Source organism: Orycteropus afer, unplaced genomic scaffold, assembly GCF_000298275.1.
Source record: "Orycteropus afer afer isolate SDZICR_OR568_19922 unplaced genomic scaffold, OryAfe1.0 scaffold00179, whole genome shotgun sequence".
NCBI classification, from domain to species: domain Eukaryota; kingdom Metazoa; phylum Chordata; class Mammalia; order Tubulidentata; family Orycteropodidae; genus Orycteropus; species Orycteropus afer.
In genome coordinates this window covers 1,134,857-1,148,025 of record NW_006921766.1, presented here as the reverse complement: position 1 = coordinate 1,148,025, position 13,169 = coordinate 1,134,857, and the positions used below count along the sequence as shown (strand labels likewise).

General features: G+C 42.3%; 1 protein-coding gene across 1 annotated transcript in view; it reads left to right on the top strand.

Moving 5' to 3' along the window:
• TRAPPC10 (trafficking protein particle complex subunit 10) overlaps positions 1-13,169 on the top strand; it is a 185,440-nt gene that overhangs the window by 129,007 nt on the left and 43,264 nt on the right. Inside the window, exon 7 of the mRNA XM_007947252.2 lies at positions 753-1,000. Within this exon, the coding sequence (XP_007945443.2) occupies positions 753-1,000 (248 nt within the window). The remainder of the gene's footprint in view (positions 1-752; positions 1,001-13,169) is intronic.

Sequence of the window (13,169 nt, the reverse complement as noted above, 5' to 3'; positions counted from 1 at the left end):
GGAATCGCCATACTGCTTTCCACAATGGTTGTACCATTGTACAGTCCCACCAGCAGTGTATGAGAGTCCCAGTCTCTCCACAACCTCGCCAGCATTTGTTATTTTCTGTGGTGGAAAATTTTGACAAGCAAGCATGTTCCCTGTCTGCTTCCTGCTGTATTCCTCTTCTTCCTCACCATCACCATCCCTAGGAGCTTGGCTCACATAATTGACATGGTTGAGTTAGGGCCAGGTATGAGGCTTGCATAAGGCAAGAAAGTTGTAGGGGCCAAGGAGGAAACAAAAAGACCAGGGTAGTCAAATGGATAGACTGCACTCCAGGACACCTTTATATAAGGGACCACAGCCCCTCCAGGCCAGGCCTAGCCTCTTCTCTTGGAGCAGATTGACTGTCCCTCACCTCCTCCCCAAGTCAGTCTCTGTGTTGCTACTCAACTGGTTTACCTTCTTCCATGCTTTCTGGTCAAGGGCCACATTTGGCTAAGATGGTGTGCTTGGCTGCTTCGGGCATCCTATCCTGCGTGTATTCACTCTTTCACCTACCAAGTACTGGTGTGTGCACTTGTAACAACCACCCTGTCCCGCACCTCTAGACCAGCCCCACCCCAAACTGAAAGGGGTAAGGCGATGATTAGCAAGTGAACTTAGTTGTCACACTGCTGTTCTTATATGAGATTTCATATACCCAAGCAGGCATCTCAGTAAGGTGACATACTCAATGCCAGCACTTTTCATCATGTATGTCTCTTTAGATGGTGCAAATTGGTTGACATTTTTCTGCCAGCCAGTGAAGAGCTGGAATGGATTGATCCTCCGGAAGCCCATCGATATGGAGAAACGGGAGCTGATTCAGAAGCAAGAAGCCACCCTGTTAGACCTGCGCAGCTACCTGTTCTCCCGGCAGTGCACCCTGCTCCTCTTCCTACAGCGGCCGTGGGAGGTAGCCCAGCGTGCCCTGGAGCTATTGCACAGCTGTGTGCAGGAGCTGAAGCTGCTAGAAGTGAGTTGGTCCCCTACCCCCAGTTCACGCAGAAAGCCCCAGGCAGCCAACTGTTTGGGCTTAGCAGAATTTTCTTCTCCTGGATGTCCTTAATTTTTAGTGTGTTATTTGCACAGTTAATCTTTATATTAAGTAATTGCTCAAAATATAATTTCTGCTCTCAACAGAGTGGATGGAGTTCATGCTGGTCGAAAGCAAGACTGTTAGATCAGTTTCTTTAATATAATTTTAAAAATCACTTTGACATATACTAGGTGAGCTGTCTTCACGTGATTATTCACCTGATGGACATTCAGAGCTGGTTTTTGTGCATAGACCTTTATTACAGAACTATGTTTTCAAATAAATGGTTTTGCATGTGAACATGGAGGTGATGACAGATGAGTGAAAAACAGCAAGCTGTTCCGTGTTCATTAGTACTGAGAAGTTTCATGAAAGATACATTATGAATAAGTATTTATGTATGTGCCTGTGCATACACATGTGAAAGTAACCAGTTACAGGGGTTTAAAACCAGTTAGGAGGCATCAGGTTGTTCATCTGTGGTGAAGTATTTGCCTCTAAAGATTGGTTTGCCCAAGGATTATTGAACTGGTTACTGCCCGTGGGATCATTTAGTGCATGTTTTAGTGCACTCAGGGAACTTGAAGATGGTCCCATCTGGTAGTTTTCCCTTTCTCTGTCTTAGTGCCCCCTTCACCCAGGAAGTGCACGTGTAAAACATTACACAGACAGTGTTTCAGAGAATTCCTAAGTGAGGGATCATAATTCTATTTTACAAATGAGGAAACTGAGTCTTGAAGTGACTTAGGTGACTTGCCCAGAGTCATGTGACTAGTCATGGAGTTTTGATCATTGAGGTCCTAGTGTAGCATCTATTCTCCCATACTTCACTCAAATTACACTCAGGTATAGGATCATTTTAAGGCTCATTTAGAAAAGATCTTAGATTATAGTTTTACTCTATTGGCTAAACCATTAATAGAGATAGTGTTTTAAATATAGTACCTTTTATTTTTGTGTACAGAATATTAAATCGGTAGGTTTAACACTGAGTTTGAAAGAATGTTAAGAGATTTAAAGTTTTTCTCTTACTCAAATGAAGATAATTTATTTTAGTTAATTTCTAAAGGAGAAATTCTTATCTCAGAGCTAATCTATTTAGTGCCTAGCCTACATAAATCACAAATTCAAGAACTTAAGAATTTTTCTCAAGTTATTATTTTATTTCATTTTTGTTTTGCCTTAGATATCTTCTTAAACAAATGTGGAAAAATAATTTTTTCTACTTCAAAATTTATTTAATAATTGCATAGATTTATATAATCTGATTTGGTTTCTCAAATCTAGCTATACAGATTTGAGAGGTGGGACCATTGATTTCTATAGCAGGGCTCTGCTGTTGTGTACCTAGAGATGGTGCTCAGTTTAGAGAGTTTTGTCTTATTAGTAGATTGAGAGAGAAATTGAGGTGTGTGTTAGAATCTGAGCAGATACACACAGCACCTTCAAATTAGGATAATTCTGAGAGGGCTTGTTACAAAAAGTCTTGTTATACTGTTGGGGGCAAGTTATAGGAAAATCACAAAGGGTACTGCTTAGTCCGGCTGAATCACAAACTTAAGAATTTAAGGATTTTTCTCAAATTGTTATTCTTGCCATAGAAAATTATTAACTCTTAACAGCTTAGCTGTCAGCCTGCGGAAGAGGCAGGGACAGTTACCAGCCAGCAGGAGAGAACAGGGAGAGGGCCATGGAGGGTTACAGCTTCCAGGGTGGAATGTGGGGCTGAGAGGTGTTGAAAGTGGGTCAGAAGCAAGCCAGAAGTATGCAGCATAGGGTGAGAGTGGCGATGGATTGTTTCTTCTGACTGCATGGTTCACGTGTGTTTCTTGCTGTGACTCCCTGCTCATTTGGGTGTGTCCAGACAGTGCAACAGGCCAGTGGGGGTGAGGATGGGGAAGGGAGACCCTGCTCACTCAATGCAGCCGCTAATCTCCTTTTGTGATCTTCCCTTACTCAGTACGGTCTAATACCTGCCCTGGTGTGTGTCTCATTGTCCTGTAATTCCTCTGGTTATAGAAGTGAGTGAAGTAGGTAGGAAAAGAAGTTGATCAGTAGTCAGCGTTGGCTCTGTGGTTCCTCAGGAGTGTCCGTGGAGGGTTGAGCCTGTTGACGCCATGTTAGTGGAGTCTAGGCTCTTGTCCTCTTCTAGGGAGAGGACTCTGAGGGTGTACCCAGAGTGTTGTATTATTTTGTGCTGTCTTCTAGGTTGTGGTATTTCTTTCTTTTCTTTATGAAATTGTCACTGTCATCATAATTGTCTCCTGAGTGGAGACTGGCCCCATGCTTTTTGTCACACTGGATCTACTCTCTGCACCATTTCTAGTTCTTCAGTGTCTTTCCTAAGATGAGGTGATCACAACTGAGTGCTAAATGCAAGGTGAGGACATGCCATCCATGCTCACTTTTGTCAGCCTTGTTCCTTCCTCACTGCTGCGCCCAGCCAGATGCTTTGTGGCTAGGACATGTTCAGAGCACTTACCTGAAGGTGTGGCCGAGGGAGCAAGGCTTCTGGAATACCCTGTACCTGGGCTGGGTTGCCAGTCTCCTTTTGTTAGACTCCTGACTTCACTGTAGTCATAAGCTCACCTGTTTCCTGTGACATTTTGCTGTCACAATTGATCAGCACTGCTACTAATAACTGCTCACTTTAGGTACTATACTGGCAACCTCTTTTCTACTTCCAACAGCTATTTTCTCTATGGTCCATGTAGTTTTACTCGAATTATTAGGTGTTCTTTTGTGAGGATCAGGTTTTAGGAATACAGGTTAGCAAAGAAGCTGCAAGTGTGGGCTTTGGATCCAGGCTGTCTGTCTTCAAACCCAGCTCTACTGGCTGAGGTAATTTACTTACTCCCTTAAGCTTCCTTTTTCTCACTCATGACATAGAGATAGAATAGTAGCTGCCATTTGGGTTGTGAGTATCTAATAAGGTAATGCATGGAAGAAGGTAGCCTGCCGCAGTGGTGGGCACATAGGCAGCCCTTCAGAAGTATTACTACGTATTACTGTTGTCCTTATTGATGTCCTATTTGAGTATTTCCTTCAGAGGTCAAGAGTTCCAGACAGACTTACTTGTTAGCATGATCCTAATACTTTAAGTGCAAAATTATTCTCTCGATTCTCTCTTTGGACATAAGTCTTTCCTCTAGGGTTATTTTTTTGGGGGTGGTGGTGGTGGTGTAGGGGTTGTTATATCTTAAATACGATTTGCAGTTGGCAGTTAACTTGAAAAATTTATTTTTTAAAGTGTCTTTTAAATTTTTGTGGCAAGACTCACAATTCAAAAGATTTGACATTATTTACTTGTTCTGCACATTTAATTCTACTCTCAGAAATAGATTCATGTTCATGAGATTTTGGCTGGCTCTTTGGTGGATTGTCTTTCATATTCCTGACAGTGGCCAGAAGGCCGGTGGTGAGCTTTGGATCCCGATGCACGGAGCCGAGGGCTCAAAGTGGTGGTGCCTCCCGGCTGTCAGGCGAAGCCAGGAAGACAGGAGACTGGGACTCAGTGTGCTTGCAGGCCGGGCAGGTGTGTGGCTTTTTAATGTTATGCTTACATTTGTTAATCCTTTTTAAGCGCAGAGCCTAAGTCTTGCATCCTTTATATATATATATCTGATAGAGAGATTTCTTTAGCAAGAGATGCTCAATGTATTTGCTTTTGTGGTTTTTAAAGCATGTTGTAGGAGCTTCCTGGGTTGATTCACCAGTTAATTGAAAGTACCAAAACAAGGTTTGGTACCAGGCATTTAAAGTATGTTCTTGTTTGAGATGAGGCAGGTGAGATGGAGAGGACCCAACGCTCTGTAGTCGGTCTGGATCCATGCCTCAAGGGATTACTAACTGTGGACCAGCATTTTACTCACACCTGCTGAACTTGTTTGAAAGTGTGTAAAAATGGAAATTGTATCTACCTTTTACAGGAGCTGTTATGGGCAGAAGGAGTAGCACCCATAAAATACACTAGTTCTGTATGAGTTCAAATTACTTCATTACAGATTTTTTTCCCCTATGGCGATTTAAAAATTTCACTTCCATTTGCATAGAGTTGAACATATTCTCTATATAAATTAGGAAAATGTACAGAAGAAATACCACTATTTATTCTTTTCTAGACATAGATACATGGTAACTTATTTTATCAGTGATGTGGGAGCAGTTAGATTACTCAAAATGTGTTGTAGTTGTAGCAATGTGTATCCTTATACAGAAATCTTTATGTAGAAATTCATGCAAGTAGAATTGCTAGGTCAATGGATATATGTGTTTTTCAGGCTTTTTATATACATTGTCAAATTGCCTTCCAGAAAAGTCTTCCATTTTACTAGCAATACTTGCTTTCCTGTACTTTGGGGATAAGAAAAAAAATGATGTATGCATCATATAATCTTTACCAAATTGGTAGGTGAAAACAATATCAGAAAGATGTGTTATAGAAGACCATGCCCAAATGATTTTCTTTTTTTTAAAATGTTTACCTTGGTACTAGTGGTGCAACAGTTAAGTGCTTGGCTGCTAACTGAAAGGTTGACAGTTTGAACCTGCCCAGTGGCTCTGCAGGAGAAAGACCTGGCAATCTGCTCGCATAAAGATTACAGCCTAGAAAACTCTATGGGGAAATTCTGTTACATGGAGTTGCTGTTAGTTGAACATCAACTTGACAGCACCCATCAACAATAACCACCTCACTACTGTTTTGTCTCTTGGTTATGTTAATGAGGAGGGTTAGCCGAGGAGGGGCAGGGCCCTCATGACCCGAGAAGAGTCACCCAGCCTCACTGTGGGATGGCCAGAATTGTGCTTGAGCTGGCATTTTTGTTAACTGGCCAGTTTGTGTATAGGAGATGTGTGCAGTCAGAGCATTCTGGTGAACCTGGAGAAGTTGGAAAAGGTTTGTGGTCAGGGTTGGCTTGGCATCCTGAGGTTCAGGCTAGGCAGAGGACAGAAGCAGAAGTGCTTCTGTGAGACCTTAACCAACTTTTATTGAGTACCTACCATGTACCAGGCACTGTGCCAGATTCTGTCAGGGCGAGGTTGTATAACTGCTGACCTCCAGTCATGAGGGCCTGGAACAGTGGGTTGTGCCAAAGGAGGCACACATGAAAGCTGTTGCTTAGGAAGATTCGTAAGACTCAGTTGCATCCTGAAAGTAGAAGCCAGAGAGAAAGCTGAAGCTATGTTTGAAATGTTGCCAGGAATCACCCAGGAAGTATTGCCTACCAAAAGTTCTGGAGTCATAAGAGGTACCCAGCAGAGAAAAACCAACCCTCTCCCCTCAAAAAGTCCATAGCTGGATGTCCTGAGACTGCCATCTGCAGGTCGTTTGAGCACAGCATTGTTGCCAGTGATAGGAGAATGTTCCAGATGCAGTCAGCTCTGTGTGAAGCTTCAGCACAGTTTAGTAGCATTTATTGTGCTCCTGGCTATGTCCTAGGGAAGGTTACCAGAAATGGGCACCTATGAGCAGTTGCTTTATAATTGGTTCATTCCACAAATACACATTGAACCCTATTTTGATACCATGCATTGTTCAAGGCACTGCATTGCAGCAGAGGACAAAACAGACATAATGCCTGTTTTGTGGAGCTTACATTTCCTGGTATGAGTAGAGTTCAGAAGTATTCTCTGGGTAGACGGGGCCAGATATGGCGAGTGAGAGAATGTGCTTTAGGTGTAGAAGTTATTGTTGTTTGTTGTTATGTGCCATCAAGTCGGACTCGACTCATGGCGACCCCTCCTTGGGTTTCCAAGGCAGTATCACTACGGAAGTAGATTGCCCCATCTTTCTTCCAAGGAATGGCTGGTGGGTTTGAACCGCCAGCCTTCTGGTTAGCAGTCAAGTGCCTTAGGTACTACACTACCAGAGCTCCTGAGGATGCATATTTGTAGGACTCTAAAGGAGTTTGTCCTTCATGGTGTAAATGATTAACACACTCAGCTGCTAACCAGAAAGTTAGAGGTTTGAGTCTACCCAGTGGTACCTTAGAAGAAAGGCCTGGCAAACTACTTTGAAAAAATAAGCCATTAAAAATCTTGTGGGATACAATTCTGTTTTGAATTCAACTTGATGGCAGTTGGTTTGGTTTTTAAAGGATCTTGGTCTATAACTTATGGCATGAGTTCAGCAGGGTGTGAAGGTAACACTACAAGGGTATTGGAAGCTAGAAGATGAAGAGAGGTTATGAAGTTCTGTGTATATCAGATTGGATTTTATACTGTAGGAAGGGGGAACCATTGATGGCTTTGAAATTGAGGTGACATGAAAGGTATTAGGGCTGGGTGGTACCCCAGGAGAGAAAAGAGAAGAATTAGATAGAAGCAAGGAGAAGAGTGAAGAGACTTTTGCAGTAATTCAAGGGGGAGAAAAGTTCTGGACTGAGGCAGTTGGGGTAGATTTTAAAGAAATGGATTCAAGAAGAATATGTTCAGTGCATGGTGCTGAGTCAATTGGCTATTGTTCATGTGTGAAAATGATTACTGAACTCACAGAATAGGCAGAAATTAATCTCAGGTAGATTCTTTTTTATCTAAACATGAAAGGTAAAACAAAACTTCTGGAAGATAACATAGGAGAATATCTTTATGACATTGTAGTTGACAAATATTTCTTAAACAGGAGTTAAAAAGCACTAACCATAAAGGAGAAAAGTTATAAATTGTACTACATAGAAATTACGGTGTTTCGCTTCATTGATTAACTGAGCGAAAAGGCAAGCCACAGAGTAGAAGAATATTTGCAGTATATATATATGTAGTCAAGAAAGAATTCTTAACCTAGAATATATAAAGAACTGCAAATCAGTAAGAAAAACACTGACAGATCAGTAGAACAGTGGGTAAAAGAGGATATCCAGATATCTTGTAAATTTATAGGAAGGTGCTCAGCCTTATTAATCATAGTGAAATGGAGACGAAAACCATAGCGAGACACCTGAGCATTCCCACCAAATGGCTAAAGTTAAAAGGATTGACAGGTATTGGCAGAGCCCAGGGAAACTAGAATAGAACTCATTCATTGATGAAGAGAATGTAAATTGATGCAATCACTTTGGAAACTTACTTGGCCATACTGAAGCTAAATGTGAACTAGCCCATGACCCAACAGTCCCGTTACCCAGTACAAACAGCAACATGAGTATATGTGTGCCAACAGACAAGTGCAAAAACCTTCATGGTAACATAATTCATAGCCAGAAACTGGGAGTACCCCTTATGTCCATCAGGTACAAGGAGAAAATTACTGTGGTAAATTCATACATTGGAGCAGCATACAGCCATGAAAATGAAGGAACAGCTACCACACAATAAGAATGTTGGTGAATCTTGCCAACATATGTTGAGCTAAGAAAATCAGATATAAAATACCACACTTTTGGATTTCCTGTATATAAAGTTTAAAATCAGCAAAAACCGTCTCTATCTTCTATGTGAGACATCCAAACAGTGACTCGTAGGGGGTGAGGGGAGGACTGTCAGGGAGCCCTTCAGAGGGCCACTGAGGCTGCTGCTTGATCCAAGGGGTGGGCATGAGGAGGGACTCACTTATGATTCATGTACTTTTCTATGTATGTGTTACATGCACAGTGTAGGCTTATTAGAAGAAATAAGAAAAAAGCTTGCTTTTAACTGGGAAATGGCACCTACCATTACTAGCTACTGAAATTAGAAGTGGGAGAGATTTAAGAAAAAAAACAAAGAGAAGCACTTAAAGAAATTAGTTTTAGAAGTCTGTTACTCATAGAAGAGAATATCCAGGTGGCCAATAAGTGTCTGGAAAGGTTGTTGTTGTTGTTACGTGCTGTCAAGTCAGACCCAACTCATAGCGACCCCTCCTTGGGTTTCTGAGGCCGTATCACTACAGAAGTAGATTGCCCAGCCTTCCTTCTGAGGAGTGGCTGGTGGGTTTGAACCACCAGGCTTCTGGTTAGCAGTCATAGTGCCTTAGGCACTATGCTACCAGAGCTCCTATCTGGAAAGGTGCTTCCCCTCATTTCTTATCCCAGAAGCAGGTGAGGCCCTCACTTGGTTGCTAAGAGGACAGCAGTGTACTCTGCTGGTCCGGCTCAGCCTTCCCATGCAGAACAGAGTCTTGATTATATGCAGAGTGTGGGCAGTGGGAAGTCCTGAGGTTGGCGGCTTCCAGAGATCGAGAGCCTTATCTGCCGAAGTTTGTTGATGGGCAGACTGTATGGCATGCTTGGCCCTTCAGGGTATGACACTGAGGCAAGATGTCCTCCTTGACTGTCTTTCACAAGTGAGTGCTGACACAAATTGGTTGGCTCGTGAAGGGTATCTACAGATGTGTCCTTGATCCATTGGACAGTTTTAAAGCCATTTCTGGTGGCTATTGCTACTGTGGCTACAGAGCAATCACTCTTTGTCAAAGTTTTTGAAACTCTCATCTGGCAAGGATGTATGTATAAATTGGTATAGCCACTTTGGGGAACTTTCTGGCAGTATCTGCTAAAGCTTAATATATATCCCTGCCCTGTGACCCAGCAATTCCATTCCTAGGGATAAACCTGAGGAAAATGAGTCCACCAAAGTACTTGCACAAAATATTCATAGCAGCTGTAAACTAGCGAGAGAGCCTGCCCTTTGGTTAATTTCTAGCTCTGCTTCCTGAGTACAGGTTAACTTGGTGCAGCCATGGTCGAGGCAGCATGATTTAGGATGAAAACCCCCCTTGACCAGAAGGTTGTGTGGACTGAATACTCGACAGCAACACCACATGAGGCTACCCTAGATGGTCACTCTGTGTGGTGGTTTTGTTTGTGTGTCAACTTGGCTGGGCCTGGTTGAGTGGCTGGGCAGCTGGTGGTAGTTAATCCCCATGAGGAGACTGGTAATCAACTCCATGGTGGAATCTACTGGGAGCAGCTGAGTAGCTGCCTTTGGGTATGTGGTCTGCTTCCTCTATTTAAGTAGAAGCCTTTGGGAATGGTCTCTAGCCTATGGCACACTTGGACCCTGCATGTAGCTGTGTCTTTGTTGAGCAACCTGCCATGCTCTGCTGACCTTGGGACTTACAATGGACTTAAGTTAATGGCCTGCCATGTGGTTTGGTAACATTGGGACTGTGCCTTTTTACTTGTCAACCTTGGGGTTTCTCAGCCTCAGCAGCCTGCAGCTGTCTGAGTGAAGAGATGCCTTTAGCTCCAGCTGGGAGGCAAAGCTGGACCCCAAGGTTGAGGGGCTTTCACCCAGCCCCCAGAGCCTGGCACTTTGAACTTGGACTTAAAGCCTCCAAATTGTAAGAATAAACTCCTGTTTGTTAAGGACATTCTATTTGTGGTATATTTCTTGTCAGAGTGGCACTAGGCAACCAGAACACTCTGGAACAGTCCTCTTACCATATCTCTGGAGGATAAAGGAGATGGTGTCTCCCATACATGCCCAAGTTGATCTCCCCTTACTGCATCTGAGCTTTCATAGGGATTCCTACAGAGAAGAGACCCTAGTGTGGCCCATATCCTCCAGAACACACTATTTCACAGAGGGCTGCGCAGGTTTGCTGATTCTAAGAGTCCTGGTGACCATGACAATTTGCTTTATCCACCATAGCCAAATATTGCCGACAACCCAGATACCCGACAACAGGGGACTAGATAAAAACTAATTTATTTCTCTACTGAAGGAGATCCATATTTGTGCCCATTCCAAAGAGGTGATCCAACAGAATGTGGAAATTTTTGAACAGTATCATTAATGTCACATGTAAGTAACATTTTGCTGAAGATAATGTAAAAAACAGTTACAGTAGTATATCAGCAGGGAACTGCCAGAAATTCAAGCTGGATTCAGAAGAGGATGTGGAACAGAGGATATCATTGCTGATGTTAGATGGATCTTGGCAGAAGGCAAAGAATACCAGAAAAGGGTTTACCTGTGTTTTATAGACTGTGCAAAGACATTCAACTGTGTGGACCATAACAAATTAATGGAGGATAACATTGGAAAGAATGGGAATTCTCGAACACTTAATTGTGCTGATGAGGAACCTGTACATAGACAAAGAGACAGTCATTCAAACAGAATAAGGGGATACTGCATGGTTTAAATTTGGAAAGGTGTGTGTTAGGGTGTATCCTTTCATCATATTTACTCAATCAGTATGCTGAACAAATAATCTGAGAAGCTGGACTGTAAGAAGAAGAATGTGATATCAGGATTAGAGGAAAACTCACTAACAACCTTTCATATCCAGATGATACAATCTTGCTTGCTGAAAGGGAAGATAACTTGAAGCACTTACTGATGAAGATCAAAGACTACAATCTTCATTATGGATTACACCTCAACATAAAGAAGACCAAAAATCTTCATAACTGGACCAGTAAGCAGCATCATGATAAACAGAAAGATTGAAGTTGCCAAGGATTTTGTTTTACTTGGATCCACAATGCCTATGGAAGCAGCAGTCAAATCAAATGATATATTGGATTGTGCAGATCTGCTGCAAAAGACCTCTTTAAAGTGTTAAAGAACAAAAATGACACTTTGAGGATAAAAATGTGCCTCGCCCAAGCCGTGGCATTTTTAGTTGCCTCATATGCATGTGAAAGTTGAATGGTGAGTGAGGAAAACCAAAGAAGAATTGGTGCATTTGAATCGTGATGTTGGTGAAGAATGTTGAATATACCGTGGAGTGCCAGAAGAACAAATAAATCACAAATCTGTCTTGGAAGAAGGACATCCATAATGCTCCTTGGAAATGAGGATGGGAAGACTTCGTCTCATGTACTTTGGTCATATTGCCAGAGGGACTAGTCTCTCAGAAGGGTATTGTATTCAGTAAAATAGAGGGTCAGCGATAAAGTGGAAAACCCTCAACAAGATCCACTGATGTAGTGGCTACAATGATGGGTTCAAGCATGGCAACTGTTGTGAGGATGGCACAGGACTAGGCAGTATTTTAGAACTGACTCAACACATAATTACACAACATATTCGTAGAAAGGTATAATACACAGCTGTTAACAGACAAACAAAGGAAAAGCGAAAACCTCCTGATAGACTGAACAAGGTTAAATCTGACAACATTATGTAAAGAAAGGAAGCCATGTACAAAAGAGAGATAGACTGTGTGTTTCCATTTACATAAAGATCAAAAAATAGGCAAAAGTCATTGATGGTGGTAGAAGTCAGAGCAGTCATTACCATTTTGAGTGAGTATTGACTGAGTAGAGGGAGCCTTCTGGATTTGGGGGTCACATGGGTAGACACATAAACAGTAATTCATCAAGCTGTAGAAAGTTGGTGCCCTTAACATTCTTCACTGTATATGTGTACCTTATTTTTAAAAATCAATGAAAAAAGTAATACTTCAGTTACATTGTTTAAATAAATGTGTTTCATTCACATTTCTGAAAGTCATAGCTGAGCTGCTGTTGAAAGTCTGGTTGCCATGGAGACAAGCCCTCTTAGACTTTTTAACAGTAGAGAAGGGAAAGGGAACAAGTCCCCTCTGGTGTACTGCAACTTAGTTGGGCACTAAGGGGCATACACATACATCAGCAGCAATGTAAGAGTTAATTAGCACTGCAGGTAACAGTACTGAAGGTGGCATAGATATCAAAGTCTATGCCAAATTCATACGCACATGTCTTTTTAAGTGATGTGTGATAAAAGTTAGAAACTGGAATAATCTTTGAAAGTAGAGACAAATCAGACCACTAAAGTTACTGAGAGGAAGGAATTGGTGACAGAGACCGGTGCAGTACAAAGTGAGTGGATAGATGGTGAATGATGAGTTCCCAGAAAGCAGAGGGGTGGACTGAGCGAAACTGGGCAGGGCTTTGTGGAAGAAATCAATGAGTCAGACCCGTTCTCAGTTTTTGCTCAGATATAATCCTGCATTGTGATGATGGGCTCATTCACTCGAGTTATAGGTGTTGGCCTTTGCCCTGTGCTCTTTGTTTTATGCTGGCATGCAGGGATCTGGCTGCTGCCCCCATTGGCCAGGTTTTGACCTCTTCTGTGGTTATAAAGAAGTTAGAGGTTCTCGGGAGGCGGGGCAAGATGGCGGACTAGGCAGAAGGATTGCACAGACCCTCTTCAACAAAGAAAAGGGAAACCAATTAACACAGACACAGAAGAT